Here is a 21,136-nt window from a genome sequence, read left to right as displayed (position 1 = left end):
GACTGGCTTCTGTGATGATGGGAATATCGGGAGGAGGCTGAGATGGATCATCTACTCGGCACTTCTGGCTGAAGATGGTTGCAAATGCTTCAGCCTTTTCTTTTGCACTCACGTGCTGGACTCTGCCATCATTGAGGATGGGGATATTTACAGAGCCTCCTCTTTCCGTTAGTTGTTTAACTGTCCACCACCATTCACGACTGGATGTGGCGGGACTGCAGAGCTTTGATCTGATCCGTTGGTTGTGGAATCGCTTAGCTCTGTCTATAGCATGTTGCTTCCACTGTTTAGCATGCATGTAGTCCTGAGTTGTAGCTTCACCAGGTTGGCACCTCATTTTTAGGTATGCCTGGTGCTGCTCCTGGCATGCGCTTCTACACTCCTCATTGAACCAGGGTTGATCCCCTGGCTTGTTGGTAATGGTAGAGTGAGGAATATGTCGGGCCATGAGGTTACAGATTGTGCTGGAATACAATTCTGCTGCTGCTGATGACCCACAGCAGCTCATGGATGCCCAGTTTTGAGCTGTTAGATCTGTTCTGAATCTATCCCATTCAGCACAGTGATAGTGCCACACAACACATTGAATGGTGTCCTCAGTGCAAAGACAGGACTTCATCTCCACGAGGACTGTGCGGTGGTCACTCCTACCAATAGACAGATGCATCTGCGATAGGTAGATTGGTGAGGACGAGGTCAAGTCGGTTTTTCCCTCGTGTTGGTTCGCTCATCACCTGCCACAGGCCCAGTCTGGCAGCTATGTCCTTCGGGGCTCGGCCAGCTCGGTCAGTAGTGGTGCTACCGAGCCACTCTTGGTGATGGACATTGAGGTCCCCCACCCAGAGTACATTTTGTGCCCTTGCTACCCTCAGTGCTTCCTCCAAGTGGTGCTCAATATTGAGGAGGACTGATTCATCAGCTGAGGGAGGGCGGTAGGTGGTAATCAGCAGGAGGTTTCCTTGCCCATGTTTGACCTGATGCCATCAGATTTCATGGGGTCTGGAGTCAATGTTGCGGACTCCCAGGGCCACGCCCTCCTGACTGTATATCACTGTACCGCCACCTCTGGTGGGTCTATCCTGCCCGTGGGACAGGACATACCCAGGGATGGTGATGGAGGATTCTGGGACGTTGGCTGAAAGGTATGATTCTGTGAGTGTGGCTATGTTGATTAGTCTGTTGTCTAGTCTGTTGTCCCGTTGACTAGGCTGTGGGACAGCTCTCCCAATTTTGGCACAAGTCCCCGTATGTTAGTGAGGAGGACTTTGCATGGTCCACTGGGCTCCGTTTGTCTGGTGCCTAGTGGTCCGATGCCGGGTGGTCCGTCCAGTTTTATTCTTATGATGACTTTTCGTAGCGAGATTTTACAACCGAGTGGCTTGCTGGGCCATTTCAGAGGGCAATTAAGAAGTAACGACATTGCTGTGGGTCTGGAGTCACATATAGGCCAGACCAGGTAAAGACGGCAGGTTTCCTTCCCTAAAGGATATTAGTGAACCGGATGGGTTTTTACGAAAATCCAGTAGTTTCATGGCCACCATTACCGATACTAGTTTTTTTATTCCAGATTTTTAAAAAATTTAATTAATTGAATTTAAATTCCCTAGCTGCCGTGGCAGGATTTGAACTCATGACTCTGGCTTGCTAGTCCAGTAACATAACCACTATATAGTAAACAAGTACTTGTGTTGTGAGTTTTTAGGTTGCGCTTTGGATTTATGTTACATTCAGCTATGCACGAAATAAATTAAAAATAATCACCAGCAGATTGTGAGAAGTTATTGCACATTCACTGGTATGATCTTCCTTTCACAATGTCAATCTCTAGCAGTGTCCCGCTTGCCCTTCTCGAAAACAACAGAAGAGGAAGAATACAAAATTCTTGGAAGATTAGGCTTCCAAAAAGGTAGGAAAGATTGCAGCTGGGACCCATTGCGGTCAACATATGACCTAAAAGCATGATGGAGAAAGCATTTTGTAAAATTCTGGATGCAGAGATTGCTCAAACTGCAACAGGCATCTTGTGTTCACAGCCAGGCTTGTTCGAATTCATGCAGCGGAGTGTTGAAGCACTAAAGCTGCACTTCACTTTGCAAATTGGTATCTGCCACCCTCTGAAAACTGAAGGAAGACATTCTGGACAGAGTGAATACACATAGCTTCATATTTTATTTTGTTACCTTTTCCCTCCCATTCAAAGATACCTGTTCAGCTCTCCAGGCCGGGATGCTCAAGCAATAGTATTGTGACATCAGTAGGGCCAATGTGGATCCTACTTTACAATTTGTTGTGCCTTGATGTAATTAAAACTATAAAAATTATAGGTAATATATTTGACAGCTTTGACAGTGGAGGCTAGACCTGGTGGAAATATCTACTTATAATCCTAGTTTTCAGTTTGTACAATACAGGCATTGTGTGCCTGGGAAAGAGGTTTTAGAAAGATGCCTTGGGCAGTTACTATGTTCAGCATCCTGAGCCCTTCAGGATACAAGAAAATATGCCATACAGTACGGATGCATATAAGACCTTCCATCAAATTTGTCCACTAACATGAAATTTGCTAATAAACATAGCCACTTCTACTAGTGGACCAGAAAACTTCATTTTTAGATGTTTGCCCTTCATGTAACTCTTTTTTTTACTGCAGGGTATTTATTTTACTAAGTAACAAGTAAAAGGAAATTGACTCCAAATTCTCAGCCATAGAAAAAAATAATCTGGCTACAACCAATGTCAAAAATATATTCCATCACATGAAATGTGGCTCATTAATTTGGATTAAAGATATCTGCTTCATATTGCCTTATGTTAGTCTGGAAAGAACAGTAAAAACATCAAGAAATAATGGTATGCAAGCTCATGTTTAAATGGCATCAGCATGCTCCATTAGGCATGAAAAATTGAACTGCGGTAGCTGTGAAAAGCTTTGCTGAGTCAGTTTGACCCAAGAAAATAGAGTGCAAGTTTGTGCATTGAGAGCATCAGCTAGCAGGCAGAAAGTGAATCTGGACTGAACTGTTCTGACAAGCCCAAATTTTGTATTTAAAATAAACACATTCTCAAAGTTTGCTGCCATGAACATTTGCTTGCATCCACAGTCCAATCACCTTTTGCTTCTGATGTCTTCCACTGCTACAGGATTTGTGGATCATTTACAGTGCCGATTTTTTTTTTGCTCTGTTAAATAAGGTTTCCACTAAACAGCTAGCAACTCTTCGTAACATCCCTTCTCTTATCGCTCAGCTAATGCCTAGACATTTAATGACCACAGTAGTTTCCTGGTATTCTTACATCCTTCATCTTCTAAACCAAAATAGTGTACGTTAACTAAAAGACTTCTATAAATTGTGGTAAACATAAGGTCCTTGTGTATCAGCATGTCTGGCAATGCCTTAGGGGCAGCAAAGGTCATCAAGAATAGTTTTTTTTTGGAAGAAAAACATTTGACTGTCTGTCTCGTCAAATGTTGAGTATATGGGCCATTAATAACTTGACCTGTGTCAGGAAGGAGCTGACTTGCTGCTCACTATTTATGTGCTTTTCCCCTCAAACTAGGCTTGCAGTATACACACATATCTTCTGGACATTGTGTCATCGTACCAGTTAACCTTTTACTCAAATGTCAATTTACCAAGGTCAAACAACTGTGATTTTTGAGCGGAAGCCTATTTGTTCTTTGGTCTTAGTCCAGTGTGATGTGCTGCAGTCTGTTTTTTTTTCAATGTTCTTCCCTCCTCTTCTGAAGGCAATGTCTCATACTGCAGTACAATTCCTTGGGTGCCAGAAACCTTCCAATACCTACTCATGCTGCTATTCTTCCTGGACAACACGTTTCAGCAGGTTACTTGACAATGGTGGGGGTAGGGTATCACAGCTGAGGCAGACTTACCTAACATCCACACATGCATGCTGAAAGGGGAGGGAAGGGAAGGAGAAAAAGGACAGACAGACTTGCATTTCTATAGTGCCTTTCATGACCACAGGGCAATTAGGGATGGGCAATAAATGCCGGCCTTGCCAGCGACGCCCACATCCCGTGAACGAATAAAAAAAAAGGATGTCCCAAATGCTTTTCAACCAATGAAGTACTTCTGAAGTGGGCACTGTTGTAACGTAGGAAACGCGGCAGCCAATTTGCGCACAGCAAACTCCCACAAATAGGAATGTGGTACTGACCAGAAAATCTGTTTTTTTTTTAGAAGTGATGTTGTTTGAGGGATAAATATTGGCCAGGACACCAGGGAACTCCCCTTATCCTTTGCACACATCTATCTTCCCCCAGCTCTAGGCTGCTTAACACAGTAGGGAGAGACCTGTGTTCAGATCGCGATAAACTTTTGCATTTGCACACGTGTAACTATTTTTATTGTGCACACGTTCACACACTGTTCAAGTACATAACAGCATTTAACAACATGGGCATTCTTGGTTTGCCTGCAGTTGAACTGTATATGTACACTTGTCCTGGAATCACATAGCTCCATGAGCATAGGCTGGTTCACTGGGTTTTCAACAGAAAAAACATTTTAAAAAAAATTTGAAGATTCAAAAAATAATTAAAAATTTTTGACCAATAATAGTAAGGGAGAAATTGGTAATTTAAACAGTAATTGTACTCCTCCCAATCCCAACTTGGAGAATGGTTGCCAAATGTGATCTTAAGCACATGTATTTCATTAGCTTATACAATCAATAGTAATTTTCAATGCCCCAATGCTTCCACATTGTTTTTTAAGCACGGACACAAATGGAGTTCTGTCCATTACAGACTACTTTGGAGCCTCCAAAATATTCCTACCAGCTCTGAATTGTTTTCCGTCAGCAAAACAAAATTGTAAGCTGTTATCACAGTTGTCTGCGATTTTGTTTCCTATAGTCCTAAAGAGCTCATTACAATTTAACAAGGTTAGGGGAACTGAATTAAGATATTGATGCTTTTCACGAGGATTGAGGCCATTAGTTTGATTGTTCCCAAAGTATCATCTGCAGGAGGGCTATTTAAATATGGATGGACCCTGCCACACAATGCTTGTCTCCACTAACAACATGGAGATGCTGTGTTGAAATCGGCTTGCTGTCCCAATTCTGTGGACTTATCTTCTGATCAAAGAATAATGGGCTACGATACTGTGGGAGATTAAGGATATCTCAAGTATTAAGATAGTCTCCAATTCTCTCCATTGTATATAGGAACAGGAGTGGGCCATTCAGCCCCTTGAGCCAGTTCCATCATTCAATTAGAGAATGCCCGATCTGTACCTCAACTCCATTTACCCACCTTTGCTCCATGTCCCTTGACCATCTCAGGTGAAATTTCTGTGTATGGTTCCCCTTCCTCTATTATTGGGTGCATATATTACATGGAAGGTTCTTGATTTCAGGGATTGTGGGTCAGACCCAGGGGCTGTCGATGCTGGGACTGTTGAGCCTAAGGGTTCTGTATTTCACCCTATGATCTTGCCCTGGCTCTGGAGCCCCACTGCTAATTTAACTGTCCCTTTTGCCCACGCCGCCTCACATTTCTTATTTTATACCCTGTTTTCTCTCTTCTTGCAGGCATAACCTTTTCAATTTTAGGATTTTGGTCATAATCCTAGTGTTGATGGACAAACTTTATATTAGTCTAGGTTGCTCATTATTTGATAGCAGGTGCCCATCTTGGGTCAAGGAGAATTAGGCTGGGTACTTTGGTGCTTGTGCCCACCTTATCTCTGTTTGATATTGCCCCATAATGAGGACTTAATGTGCACAGGGTCTCATTGGCTGTGTCACTGGATATCTTCTATTGGCATTACTCACTATTTATTCTTTAGCAGGATTCTCCATGCTAGTTTGTTACACGTTGTATATTAGTTTTTGGATCTTCTCCGACATTCACTATCTAGGGTCATAGATGAAGTACAGCCATATGGGTGAGGTACCATAGGACTACTGGTGTTAGAGCAACAATACCCCATGAGAGTTCGGAAGAGGAGAGGGGAAAACTGATAGAAGGGATTAAAAATGATTAGAATTGAAACTATATGGTAGTGCAAGGGTTAAGAGCTGTCTCATGCATTTCCATTGTCCTTTTGAAACATGTCGCAAGGTTATAATCATGAAGTTGTTCAAGGTACGAGCAGACTATTATGGATCACTAACTATGGTACTGCATCCTTCATTGGCTAATGGAATCACCAAGGGCAACTTTTGTGGAATGTTGCCAAAATATTCTCTTAGAAGGATTGGTTTGATTTCAGTTGGGGTGGAGGGGAAAAAAAGGATAGTACAGGGGCTATGACTGACTCAGCGCAACTGGATAAGGGCAGAATTGCACTTGGCTGTGATGCCCTCATGGTTCAATAGCCTTCCGATAATCGCTGTATAGAATCTAAAGGAAGAATGACCACCACGGCATGGAACTGGAGAGCTGCCAGCACTATGTGAACCATGCTCCACCATGTGAACCATGCTCCACCACCCAGTGACACAGCCAGAGCCTTCAAGAAGAGAAAATTGGGGAAAACATAACTAGATGGTATCATCCTAATTGTGAAGTTATGAAGGGGGCAACAACTGTCACTGAAGGGCTGAGCCAAATGGCTGTCAAATTCATTCATCATAAACTCAGTCATATTTTGGTTTTTCATGTTTACTTATAAATCACCATTTTAATTTATCTTTGCATTCTTCAATGTAGAGAATGAAAAAGGTTATTACGCGATCCTCTGTTTGAACAATTCTAGTGCCTGCACACGTAATACTATGGGGCCTACAGTCTCAGGGTGATGCTCATTGCATGTGTGTGCCCCACAGTTTAGGTTATCAATAGAATTTTTTTAAAAAACAACTCTTGGAACTAGTTGAAAATGCCTGGCCTGAGCATCTACATAACACCCAATCAGATCAGTCCTCAAGAACTGGTCCTATAATACCAAATGGAATATCAACAACGAACTTCAAAGAGGACCGTGGGCAGTTAATTAGGAGCATGTAAGCCAAAGGGGGAAAAATGAAGAAAGAGCTGGTCACAGAAAGGACACAGGAAATGCCTTCCTGTAGGCAAGTAAACAGCAGGGTTTTCGAACATGTCACATGGGGATTGATTCCTTGGAGAAAGGCAGGAGGGTATTTCCGTTTGGATTTGTTTCCAAGAATGTAAAAATACAACACAAGAAAAACAAAGTACTTCAGTGTTTACAGAAAATTTTGCAAATTAGAAAATGTTCTTTTTTTAAAACTTCTCTTTTTTTTTTACATGAGGTTCTTCATTTCTCTACATTCTGGCAAAATTTTCTTCTTAATGTTAAGTAGTGAATATTTACAGAGGCTCGTTACAGACATCAGAGGATAGAAAATATGCACCTTTTCAATGCTATAATGAATGTTATATAAAACCGTTTTTATACAGAGTTGGCAAATTATGTTTTGAAGCTTCAATTTCTTAGTTTGCTGAGCTTCAAAGTCATGGCTGGCACTTTAACCTTCAGAGGTCAAAATGGGAAATAAAATGGCCCAATAATGGGGGAAGTCAAATGGCGGAAGGTGGGGGGGGATGACAAATGGTGAATGGTGGGGGGGACGTAAAATGGCAGTTAGCGTGGAAATCAAATGCTGGGTAGTTGGGGAAACAAAATGGCAAATAGTTGGGAAGAGGTATCAAAGTGATGGATAGTTTGGATGGAAGAATCAAAATGGTGATTGCCAGAAGGTTCAGTGGCAGAGTAGAGAGACTGATGCTGGAGGAAAGGTGAGGGAGGAAATGACAATGAGTCATATGGACAATATGGACTTGGTGCAAGTCTCCACAAGGTGGAATTTCCCCAAAACATCCCATTTCAAAACCCTAACGGAAGGAATAGAAAAATGAAGGAGCCTCAACAATTTCAACATCTCAATTCTGATATTATGGTATGTGCTCACAGAAAGCATAGGCTCTAGATACACAAACTTGCTTTTGCAATATTTTATTCATCCGTTCCCCATCTTAGCAAGTGGACAACAACCTGCCTATCAAGTGTCACTCAGTGATCAGCTGCTGAGTAGCATGCACAAGTGGCTCAGCCTTGCTTCCTGCAGTTTAATCTGTAGTTTCAGTTTAGCACAGCTCAGTGGCACTATTGGCTGAGACGCTCATTATTAATACCTGAAGTTGCAACATATTTAAATAAAACCATATCTTTAAAATGCCTCATGTATAATAGGGTATTAATTTAATTTTGCAATCAAGGAGCCTGAAGTAACAAAGAAAACAAATTCCTGTAGGTTGATGCGAATTCCACCCACTCGGTGCTGCCAGTAGTTCATTAACTTTACTCAGGGTCATAAACACTCCTGAAATAGAGAGCAAGCGCAATCTGATGAAGCAGCATGAATTAGTAACTCCAATCGATTCTGCACCAACTTGCTGAAGCTATTATGTCAGGAGAGTGTGTTTTGCCCCCTTCAAAGCAGCAGCATGCAATTAAAGGCCACCTCCCTCCCCCTCCCCCAGTTATTAATTTAACTTGATGAATTTTAATTTTAAATAGCTTTTCGGGGCATTTACTTTTCTTCTGCAATTCTGGAACAGGATCTTACATATTTTATATCCCAATGAAAAACTAACTGGTTATTTGAAACCAGTTTATTTTTCTTTAAATGACTTTTTTGTGAATTCAATTCCTTGAAATGAGGTGAGGGATACTAGTGCTCAGGATGAAACACAATCTATCAGCATCAAGCACTCTCAGGTCAGATATAGAATGGTGGGATATCAAATAAAGCACTGCCTACTCTGATCCAACAACATACCTCTGCCCCAACCTCAGAAGATCACTACGTATTTCTCCATTTCCTACACTAGCCGTCTTGTGGCCTTTCAGTGAGGTTCAATGTGGAATTAGGAGCGGTTTTGTGATGTGCGCCTGCACCCGCAATGAAGTGGATCAAGACTGTCTAAGATGACTCATTGAATGTAGGATCCTTACAGCCAACAAGCAGACAGGACTTTCAGATCATTCTCGGCTGTGACAAGATTTTTGATAATCTCGGATAATGAACTGATATTGAAGGCTGATTTTCCAGAACAAAAATATCATTCTGAAATAACAGACAATACTTGGTGCACTAATGCATATCTGTATAGGACTGATCACCTCTAACAGCAAATGAGCCATTATCTGTACCTATAGCTGCACGCACACACAACAGTAACGAATGATTGCTTTATGTCTTTATGCGTAGGTGACTGATAATGGAGGTTTGCCTCTAATCCTGTGCGTGATGCAGCAGCTAAAGCCAGTTCTGCTCTTATTACAACTAGCCAGAAGGCATAATTGCATTAATACTCCAAAACAAAGTGCTAGTGCATTGCCAGTTGTAATAAAGTCTGTATCTTTTCATCCAAAATGAAGCTCATTTCTAAAAGATAAAGCCTGAAGCCATGGTTTTCATGCACTGTAAAAGTAAACAAGCAGAGACTATTTTAGATAACCAAAAAGACAGCAAAGTTCCTTTTCAAACAGGACAAAAATCCAATCAGAGATTCGTGTCAAAGATATGTGTGAGAAAGTCAAAGTGCTCATTACCGCTAACAGCAAAGCAGACTTTGCTTTTTATGTTGCTGTTGTGTTCTTCTGATCTTCAACACATGCACAAGCAAGAAAGATTGGAGTTCAAATGGAAGAGGGCTTTCAGAATCATTTTTTAATATAGTAAGATGGTTAAGAACATTGAAACAACAAGCATTAAGGATTAAGAAACTCATTAAAAGTTGCTACGTTTGCAAATTTTAGTGAATGATCCAACTTCTGAACAACTTGCAAGTAGAACAGCAATTAACAAGACAAGAAGAACAATGAGCTAATCCATAGTTTGAAAGTACACCAACAGGCTATGCTACAGGTGGCAGGATACAGATTCAGTCCAAAACCCCTACTTCATGAGATTTTGTTCTCACCTGGGCTGTCTGGAGGAAATACCAAGCAAAGGCGCCGCATATTCTAATTGGAGATGGGAAAAAGAAATCAAAGAGGGGGCCAATCTGGACTGCTGTCAGGCTCTTCCCAGTGACCAGATACAGAGCAGCATGGACTTTGAAAGAGTAGCCAGCCACTCTGCTCTATCAGGCAATGGATAAAGTGGTTAAAACATTGGTCCTCACTGACTAGCTGCGCTCGAGATCCTAAGTTAGACTCTCAGAATTGAATGCAGTTAGCACTTGTCAAGTATTTGTTGGAAACACTTTTCTGGTTTAAAAAAAACACATCTGAATGGATCTCAGAATGATACTCATTTAAACAATGAGTGCACTCAACCTCCCCTTGTCCTCTCTCCTCTGAATTCACTGCCCTCCTGTCCTCCCTAAACCTCTCCTACCCATAGTCACGGCCATTCCATCGACCCTACCATCTCCCGTGGCCTTTCTACTCCCTTGGTCTTGATCATTGACAAGACCATCTCTGACCACTTCTTTATATCACTCAACACTCATTCCCCTACTGCCTTGTAATCTCACTTCCTTCTGAATCCATAACTGGAAAGAAACTCTCCCCCCAAGTCACTTGCCACTTCACACTCAAACTCCCAACTGCCTACCCTCTGGAACTCCATTCTCCACAATTATCTTACAGTCGTCAATTTGCTCAACCACTCCCTCATCTCCAATTTTGATGCCTCTGGCTCCAGCAAAACCTTTACTCTTCCATCCCAGTTGTTCCCTCTAGTAAAGTCCAAGTCCAAGGGGTGAAGACCTGAGCATGTCTAGCGCAGAACTGCTTTAGTATCCATCATCAGATCTGGCTGCACTGTATCAGCACTTCATTTATTAGAAACAATTTTACAACACCAAGTTATAGTCCAACAATTTTACTTTAAAATCCACAAGCTTTCGGAGGCTTCCTCCTTCCTCAGGTGAATGTGGAAATGAAATCCTCGAACCTATCGCATTTATAAATCACAGAACAATGCCTGGTGATTACAGATAGTCTTTTCAACTGCCCGTTGCCAAGGCAACCAAAGTGTTCAGACAGATAGGTGTTACCTACAAGACCACCGAATATACAAATGGCCAGAACTAAAAAAACAGATGATGTGGAGATGCCAATTAAAAAAACAGAGCGAGAGAGGCAGAAACATAGAAACATCCGGAAGGAAAAGACAGCATTTGACCCGTTATATTAAAAACAGATAACATTTGTTCGCTGGTGGGGTGACGTGTAGCGTGACATGAACCCAAGATCCCGGTTGAGGCCGTCCTCATGGGTGCGGAACTTGGCTATCAATTTCTGCTCGACGATTTTGCGTTCTCGAGTGTCTCGAAGGCCGCCTTGGAGTACGCTTACCCGAAGGTCGGTGGCTGAATATGTCTTTTCCTTCCGGATGTTTCTATGTTTCTGCCTCTCTCGCTCTGTTTTTTTAATTGGCATCTCCACATCATCTGTTTTTTTAGTTCTGGCTATTTGTATATTCGGTGGCCTTGTAGGTAACACCTATCTGTCTGAACACTTTGGTTGCCTTGGCAACGGGCAGTTGAAAAGACTATCTGTAATCACCAGGCATTGTTCTGTGATTTATAAATGCGATAGGTTCGAGGATTTCATTTCCACATTCACCTGAGGAAGGAGGAAGCCTCTGAAAGCTTGTGGATTTTAAAATAAAATTGTTGGACTATAACTTGGTGTTGTAAAATTGTTTACAATTGTCAACCCCAGTCCATCACCGGCATCTCCGCATCATTTATTCGAGTTATTTGAGGAAGTAACGGACAGGGTGGATAAAGGGGAACCAATGGATGCAGTATATTTGGATTTCCAAAAGGCATTCGATAAGGTGCCACATAAAAGATTACTGGTCAAGATAAGAGCTCATGGTGTTGGGAGTATTAAACTGGCATGGATAGAGGATTGGCTAACTAACAGAAACAAAGAGTCAGGATAAAAGGGTCATTTTCAAAATGGCGATCTGTAACTAGTGGGGTGCTGCAGAGATCAGTGCTGGGGCCTCAACTATTTACAATCTATATCAATGACTTGGATGAAGGAACAGGGAGTGTCTTGTGGCCAAATTTGCTGATGATACAAAGATAGGTGGAAAAGCAAGTTGTGATGAGGACACAAAGTCTCTGCAAAGGGATATTGACAGGTTAAGCGAATGGGCAAAAATTTGGCAGATGGAATATAATGTGGGAAAATGTGAAGTCATCCACTTTGGGAGGAAAAATAAAAAAGCAAAATATTATTTGAATGGAGAAATACTACAAAATGCTGCGGTACAGAGGGATCTGGGTGTCCTGGTACATGAAAAACAAAAAGTCAACATAAAGGTGCAGCAGGTAATCTGGAAGGCAAACGGAATATTGGCCTTTATTTCTAGGGGGAATGGAGTATAAAAGCAGGGAAGTCATGCTACAACTGTACAGGGTGCTGGTGAGACCACACCTGGAGTACTGTGTACAGTTCTGGTGCCCTTATTTAAGGAAGGACATACTTGCATTGAAGGCAGTTCAGAGAAGGTTCACTAGGTTGATTCCGGGTATGGAAGGGTTGTCTTATGAGCAAAGGTTGAACAGGTTGGGTCTATATTCAATGGAGTTTAGAAGAATGAGAGGAGATCATATTGAAACATACAAGATTCTGAGGGGACTTAATAGGGTAGATGCTGAGAGGATGTTACCCCTTCATGGGGGAATCTAAAACTAGGGGGCACAGTCTCAGAATAAGTGGTCACCCGTTTAAGAAGGAAATGAGGAGAAATTTCTTCTCCCAGAGGGTTGTGAATCTTTGGAGGCTGAGTCATTGAATACATTCAAGGCTGAGTTAGACAAATTTTTGATCAGCAAGGGAGTCAAAGGATATGGGGAAAGGGCGGGCAAGTGGAGTTGAGGTAAAAATTAGATCAGCCATGATCTCATTAAATGGCGGAGCAGGCTTGAGGGGCCGAATGGCCTACTCCTGCTCCTATGTCTTATGGTCTTATGGTATCAAGTGCCAGCAGGCCTTGCGCTCCGCTGCCAAATCGACCCATTACTCCAGGATCATCCTGGAGAGCAAAGATAACCTGTGGCTTTTCTCCATTACCCAATCTCTCCTTAAATCCCTCTCCCCTGTCCTCTTCACCCTCACCTTCAACAAGTTTGAGGAGCTCATGGATGTCTTTGTTACCAAGACCTTCTGTTCTCACACCTTCTCCCACTTTGCCCTTGACCAACAAGCCAAACTTAATCCAAGTACCACTTAGCCCTAAACGTGCATATCTCTCTAGTTTCTCTCCCATCTCCCCTCATGCTCTCTCCAAGCTCATCTCGTCCATGAGATCTACCTTCTGCCCCCTTGACGCCATCCTCACTAAACTGCTGACCAGCCAACTTCCCTTTCTAGCATCCAAGATCACTTCCTGCCCCCATGCTAGCTGACATTGTAAATGCTCCCATACTTTTCAAAAATGCCATCATCACGTCCCCTCAAACAACCCACCCTTGACTCCTCTGTTCTTACAAACTACCACCCCATCTCCATCCTCCTTTTCCTCTCCAAAGAAGTTGTCACCTCTCAAATCCGTGAGAATCTTTTCTACAACTCACTGTATGAATCTATCAGATTTATACCCTTTTCCACAGCACTGCGACAGCCCTAAACAAAGTCACAAATGACATCCTCTGTGACAATGACTATGGTACATTATCCCTCTTCGGCCTCTCAGCATTTGGCATGGTCGGCCCCACCATCCTGCTTCAATGCCTCTCTACCATTGTCCAGCTTACTGGGACCTCCTCTCTCCTTCCCCTCCTCCCCTCAAAAAGGTAGCAGATACAACTGTAGAGTCCGGTTGATCAGTACCTGCCATCTAGTGAGGAGATTTGGCCTGGAGTAGTGGAAGTGCTGCAGTGGTCCATAAGACCTAACTCTGTAGAGTAGAATCACAGTCAACATGGGGCAGTTGTGCCCAAAGTATTAGCTAGGACTAGGATAAAGGATACAGCTAGCTGTGGAAGTTAGTACTGGGTGTTGATATCATCACAAAATTCTGGGAGATAGGAAAGAGTGTCAGCATGCAAAAACTAGCTTGTCACAAAACTATGTATGCTCGTACTGATAGCACAGGTAGAGCACAGCAACAGCCATATAAAAAGTGGGGGTGGGAGAGACAATGGGCACTCAATTGGGCCGTTTAGCACCCATTGTTTCGGCGCTACACGGCCTTTCCGACATCCAAGGTGGCGTCTTGGATGCGCACGCACGTTTCCAGCGTGACGGCGCCGGACGCCATTTCGTATAGGAGTTAGCGCAGGCACAGATAGCAAACGCTGGAATCATGCAAAGTAGGTAGAAAATGGCTTCAATCAGTGTGCAACGCTGATTTAAAGTGATAGACACCATTTTGGGACTATACGCTCAACTCAACGCACAGTCTTAACCCCCGACCATCTGAACGTGTCTTAGAGTGCCTGGAGGACCCCCTCCGGTGCTTTTTAAAGGGACCATGTAGGATTTACAGGTTAGTGGCTGGATTATTGCTTCTGGCTGCCGAGACATTTGTAACTGTTTTTGGAGATCTCCTAGACTTGAATACTAGGACGCGGGGACATAGCCTAACAGTTGGAGCCGGGATGTGCAGGAGTGAAGTTAGGAATTGCTTCTACACGGAAAGGGTGGGAGACGTTTGGAACGCTCTTCTGCAGACAGCAGTTGATGCTAGCTCACTTGTGAATGTTAAATCTGAGATTGATAGATTTCTGTGAACCAAGGGTATTAAGGGATATGGGGCTGAGGCGGGTATATGGAGTTAGGTCACAGGTCCACCATGATCTCATTGAATGGTGGAACAGGCTCGACGGGCTAAATGCCACTGCCACTTGCTGCCTCCTGTTATGCGCCATCTTCTCTTGCAAGAAAGCGAGACGTGTGTCTGGTTGACGTGTCTGTCATGGTTGAATAACTGCCAGTGTGTGTGGCCTGTCAGCTGTGGGTGGGCGGCTTGCAAAAGTGGTAATGTGTAAGAGTGAGAGGAAGCATCTGGTTGGAAGAGTTGAGTACTGGTGGAAAGAGTTTGTTGGTATATGGGGTGTAGTGTGTGGTGCAGTTGGTAGGAGACGCCACTTGACAGTTGACCTCACTCACCTTGACCATTCATGTCAAAGCACTGAACGTCTTCCTGCACTGCATCCATGTTCATGATGCTGTGCGCCTGTCATTGACATCGTCCCCCCACTGCCTCCCACTGCTTTTTGGATATATTTCTGGAGGGCCTCTTGTTTCCCCCCAACCCCTGCGGATATAGGATGTCCCTCCTTGTGTCCACCTCTTGCACCAAGGTCTCTAGTGCATCAGCAGAGAACCTTGATGCATGCACTCTCACAGGCCTGGTACCAACTCAGATCGGCAGATTGGTGAGGTCTAGCGTGCAGATTGGAGGATGTGGGATTTAGTAGTGTGCAACCTTTATTCAATGTTTTAACATAACTCGTCAGTATGTAAACATAGGGATAGGACCTGCACCTGTGTTTTACGTGTGCAATGTCTGATCTCTGTTCAGACTCCATGCAGATAGTAGACCTTAATTTTCAGCAAATAATAGGTACCAGCTACCGTTAAGAGATTTCGAAGAAACATCCTCCCTTTAAGAGATTGAGCTCCCCCTGGTGGTGGAAAGTGAAAATTGCATTGATTCCACACGCAAGGCCCGGAATGGAACTCTGATTGCAGGTGAGTCCTCGGGCCAGCCAAATCTTGCGTCCTGCCTGCGCAGGGGTCATTGGGTGTGGGGTAATAGCGCATCATGCTACCTGCGCCCAAAAACGTCCCTTATCCAATTTTTCCCCCAATCTATCACCAATATGGCTATTGCCAGTGTCTATTACACAGTTGTGTATACTATGTCTGCTTTAGCACAATAAAACTCTCTTTAAAAAAAATACAAAGATATTCTGGTTCCACTCCTGTCTCAATCTTTGGGTATAATGGGCCACCCAGAAGAAATTTCCATGTCTATGTTGCATTTTGATCAAATAACATGAATATTGGTTAAGACTGGGACTCAAGCTCTCATCTCCTAGTTGAGACTCCCATGTTCTAGCATTACAGCTCTTGAGCTGCTCACAACAGGTGCAGTGTTATAGTCACTGTATAGAGATTTCCTCCCCAATTAACGAGTGGTGAAATGGTAATAATGCTTGGCAGCTTTCAAATAAGCAAAACTATAATACACCTGTTGTAACAAGATAAACCAGTGTTACATTAACTTTCAGTATTTTTCAAGTTCATCCTTCAAATTGCTTTCAGCACACTTGGGCAACAATGTGTGTACGTGGCAAATAGGCTAATGATTAATATTGCTCCAACTATACATGTAGTATCTTCATAAAAATAGACAGTCTTTATCTTATGAGTAGAAAAGGTGGTCAGTGAAAGGAACTCCTACAAATCATTGAAACTCAACCTAATGTCTGCTTTTGGTCACTGGAGTGAGAGGATTCAATGAACTGCTCTCAGCTTGAATGTGCTGTGACTATTATAGGAGATAACATTACAGTAGATTTCCCTGTGCAAATTTGCTTTATGTTGTTAAATTTGTACAGTAGTGTTAAAATTTGCATTTAACTATTTATTTTTTATAGATGAAATAAATCAAATGTGTGTGAGAAGTTCCAGTATTTTTGCTGAAATGCTATTATAGCACAAGTGAGCTTCAAATCAGTTAGCACGTTAAGTGAGGACTAATTAACTCTCTAAAGTACAGCATAAATTGCTGCAGCAAAGGGCTACATCATGGAGGGCTCTGTATGTACTTAGAAATACAGCAACAGATACTGACTGTCACACTGTTGGACTGAATCCAGTACAGCAATCAGATCCCACTGCTGTGGAAGAAGATTGCACTATAACCAATAAGATGTTTCAATGCTTGCGGTGAATAGAAACGGATGGTACATTTGTAAGGTTGACAAGTGTTCCCAAGTGCAAAGTGCTTGACCACAGAAACCACTTTTTTAAAATCTTTGTCTTGTGCTCGAAATTAGGTCACTTTCCTTTTGGACTCAGTTTTAGCACTCACCCTTCTTTTCCTCGGTTGTAGATTGCAAGTTCATCGCTAATCCCCTCCTTTTCTTTGAATGCTTCCCAGTCGATCTTCGATTTCTCCAAGGTGCTCATCTTTTGTTTCTTTCCCCCAATCTTTCCCAGGATGTTACCTATTCCACTTTGTCTTTTTACTCTGCATTTGGAAAACAAAAAGGATAAAATATTCAGAATGGGAATGATGCAAACCTCAACTGTATAAAGATCTTTACAAGTGCTGTTACAACTGGTCATTGAAGTAATCAAATATTCCACTGTCTGTTGAAAAGATAAAATATGTATATGACTCAAACCGTTATTATTCCCATTTCAATCTGTCTGCAGTGATTAGCACCTTGCGATGTCAAATTGAATTAATCTAGCTTCTTCCGATTATATTTGATGGCTAATTCTGTGCATCATTGGCTCAACTAATAAATAATGGACCATAATTTGCTGTGGCAGGGCATCTAAAGGCGTCTGCCATTAATTAGACTTGCCCTTGCACGTTTAAGTTTTTAAAAAATATTTTGCGTGGCAAGTTGCTGAAAGTGCGAGCTGACAACGTCACAGTGAGAGAAACAGAGCATCTGGGACCTGAGTGAACAGGGCAAGCAACTGTGTATCTCCTTAACCAATCAGACTGAAGAATTGAGAAATGAACAGTGCAAGGACTGAGAAGGAAGTGTAAATTAGAGTAGGTGAATTCAATGTCAAATCAGGTTCAGAAAGAGAAATAAAGGGGAGGAAAGAAAGACTGGATTAAGAGAGAGAGAGAAAAAGAGACAGAAAGGAAAAGTAAGAAAAAAATTTTACATTTAAAATTTTACATTTTAAAATCACCAACAATTAAAACCTGAAGGAATGAGACGCCACACTTGTAATAGTTAATGTCAGTGCCAGAGAGATTGATTGGCAGTAATTAACACTTGCCATGTCATTAAAAGGGTACTGAGACTGGAATGGACAAGATTTAACTTTCTGTGGCGTGTTTAGTTCATATCCACTGTGCAAATAGAGCAACCTCATGCCATTCAATGCATTTCAATACTGAGGCAGACAACGAGATCCATTTTCGCGAAGCTAACTGTGAAGTGGCGCAACTCGGACAGCAACTTTTGGATATCTGCTTTTAACCGCGTATCTGCTCCTTGCCTGAAGTTGCTGTACCATTTGCGCATAAATAAGCATTAGCCTCACCTGGCTATCAGGAAGTGTATGACAAATTAAAACATAACTGCAGTATTTTACCATGAAAGAAATAATGAACTTGCATTTATATAGCGCCTTTCACAACCTCAAGATATCTCAAAAGTATTTCACAGCCAATAAAGTACTTTTGAAGTGCCGTCACTGTTATGATGTAGGAAATGCGGCAGCCAACTTGCGGACAGCAAGGTCCCACAAACAGCAATGAGATAAATGACCAGATGATCTGTTTTTGGTAATATTGGTTGAGGGATACATGTTGGCCAGGACACTAGGAGAATTCCCCTACTCATCTTCAAATAGTGCCATCCACCTGAGAGGGCAGATGTTTAACGTTTCATCCAAAAGACGGCACCTCTGACGGTGACTGAAGTATCAGCCTAGATTATGTGCTTAAGTTTCTGGAGTGGGGCTTGAAACCATGACCCTCTGACTCAGAGGCAAGAGTTCTACCAGTGAGCCAAGGTCGACACCTAACCATGGCCATACTGAGTCGATGAATCGCTGGAAACGTCTCAGAAGTAGCAATTAGTCTTGTAAGCATAAAAAAAAAATGAATATTTCCCTTGTACTATTTTCTTTGCTACCAGTGTTGCTTTGTCTGGTCTTTCTCCTCCCTTTGGACATTGATGGTTTGGCTTCTACACTGCTGGCAGCAACCTTGCTCCTTGACTGACCAACAATCTTAAATTAACTTTTGTTTGAGTCAATGTGTAATTTTCTTCTCATAATTAGGTACCTTTAAGGAATGACAGCTGTACATTACGTGGCCTTAGTAAGAAGTATACTACATCCACCCTAACGGTTACCTAACTCAATTTTTTTTATTGGCACTAATGCTAAATTAATTTTAATCCATTTTATTAAAAAGTACACTGGAAGCAAAACTCAACACTAATAAAAGAAGAACTAAACAGAAGCCTCAGCAGTAACAGCACATTGAATTGATAACCAGTGTCCCTTCCAGGACAATTCTACTGACTTTCCTGTTACTGTTTGGCGATCTCTTATTTTGAGCTTGACCAAATGAATTTAGTCATTGACTTGAACACTGGATGGCTCGAGATCTAAACTTTGTCAAAAAGGTAATATCAGGTGAACCTCTCAACAGCCACATTATTACGTCACTTTAGTTGAACATCTTCTGTTTAGCACATGACATTCATGTAACAGCATTCCAATAACCCCTCAAAGAACTAATACAGCAAAGATCACACCCAGAACATTAACCTAGTTTTCTCTGTTGATTGCTAACCGACCTGTTGTGTATTACATTTTTATTTCTGAATTCAAGCATTCGCTATTTTCCTTTGTATCCCCAGACACAGCTAACTGTATGGATTTCCTTTTTATTAGTTACAACAATTACTGGAATGTATTTAGAAATTCCTCCTGCAGCCTCCATCCATCCAATAAGTTGCCCACAGTCAGTTTGCTTATCCTGCCTCTGGATGTAGGGCCATTTAACAGCAGTTGTCTTAAAAGATTGACAGGATATTTACTGTCTATAAAAAGCAACAGTGGAGTATTTCTATTACCTCAGCTATCCAATCCTTTTTAAAAGCTTCAAAGAGCTGGCATTGGAGACAATTAATTATTTTTAATTGCACTAAAACATCACACAAGTACAGTGGAAGATATTTTAAACTGGGCACGGATATTAGCTAAAAATAAACTATTTCACTCAGAACATCGGGAAATAATTCTTTGAGAGAAAAAGATTTTCTTCACCATAAAAAAATGTCAAGCACATTCTAGCTTCTTGCCCAAAGGTAGATGAAATTAGTGATATTAATGTGTACAGTGTTAGCTATTTTTGTTTAGTAGACACAGATTTATTTTTTAAATCAAAGCTGCCTTTAAAAACATTTAAAGCACAAAGCGAGTAATTATTGCAGAATTGGGAGAAATCACTTTGGAAGGAAACAAACATTCTCAATCAAAAAAAAATTAACAAATCCAAAAATATTCACTTTATCTTACAAAAATCACTACAAAAGCGATATGATACCAACAGAATAGTATATCTGCTGCCTCTAGCAGTTCTCGCTAATGTACTTCATCCAGTATGTGAATTTCATTGCATTTTAGGCTATTTGTTGAGTGATATACAAGTTCTCACAGGTTATCTGGCCTCATGGTAGAGATTTCTGGAAAAACACTTCAGGCTAAGTCTCGTCCTTAGTGAGTGCTAGCATATTTTCAAACTACACCATTAATATGGAAATAAATATGGAGGAAGCAACCAGCAAATAATAAATGTCTATCTTCTTGCAGCTCCCACTGCAGTTTGAGGTTGCCCAAGCTCAGCATTAGAGCTTACTGATAGCCAGTTACTATAGGACACTGAGCAAATCATTTTCCAGAGAATATGTCAGACTGTTGGGGGTGGTATTGTGTGTCAAATATATGACACAGCAAGTCAATTTAAAACAAACCTTTGAGAAAGAAATTATTTTCCTGATGCTCAAGGACACGCCACGCTCTATTTTTCAGTTAATTTTCTCCCTCTTTTTCAGGTCTCCTCAGGCTTGCCGCGACTGTGGCTGACATGCTCTCAAGCCATTGCCGCTTGGTACAGTCTGCAAGGTGACCCTTCCTTCAATTACCCTGGCCTTCACTCTATGCCTCCCAACACTAGCTGTACCCAAGATCAACAATCTGGTGGAGCCTGGGTAGAATCCAACATTTGCCACAGCCCATAGCAGGTGATTGATCTCCAATGATCTGCAACTCCCCACGGCATTTTCCCCATTTCCCCCGTCTCCAAGTGTCACTGATTTCTCAGAGAGTGGGTGGGCTCCTAGCATCTCTGTACCACTCTTTCCGAAATGTTCTAGAAACATTCTTAATCAGTCTTTTCTTATTATATTGTAACTAAAGTAAGCAAAATTCCTAATGACACTTTTTCT

At 41.9% G+C, this 21,136-nt stretch overlaps 1 protein-coding gene across 1 annotated transcript in view; it reads right to left on the bottom strand.

Moving 5' to 3' along the window:
* cfdp1 (craniofacial development protein 1) overlaps nucleotides 1–21,136 on the bottom strand; it is a 153,653-nt gene that overhangs the window by 18,399 nt on the left and 114,118 nt on the right. The window contains exon 6 of the mRNA XM_067997851.1: nucleotides 17,014–17,172. Within this exon, the coding sequence (XP_067853952.1) occupies nucleotides 17,014–17,172 (159 nt within the window). The remainder of the gene's footprint in view (nucleotides 1–17,013; nucleotides 17,173–21,136) is intronic.

The sequence above is a fragment of the Heptranchias perlo genome, chromosome 16 (genome assembly GCF_035084215.1).
Source record: "Heptranchias perlo isolate sHepPer1 chromosome 16, sHepPer1.hap1, whole genome shotgun sequence".
NCBI classification, from domain to species: Eukaryota; Metazoa; Chordata; class Chondrichthyes; order Hexanchiformes; family Hexanchidae; genus Heptranchias; species Heptranchias perlo.
This window is presented reverse-complemented; position numbering and strand designations above follow the sequence as displayed.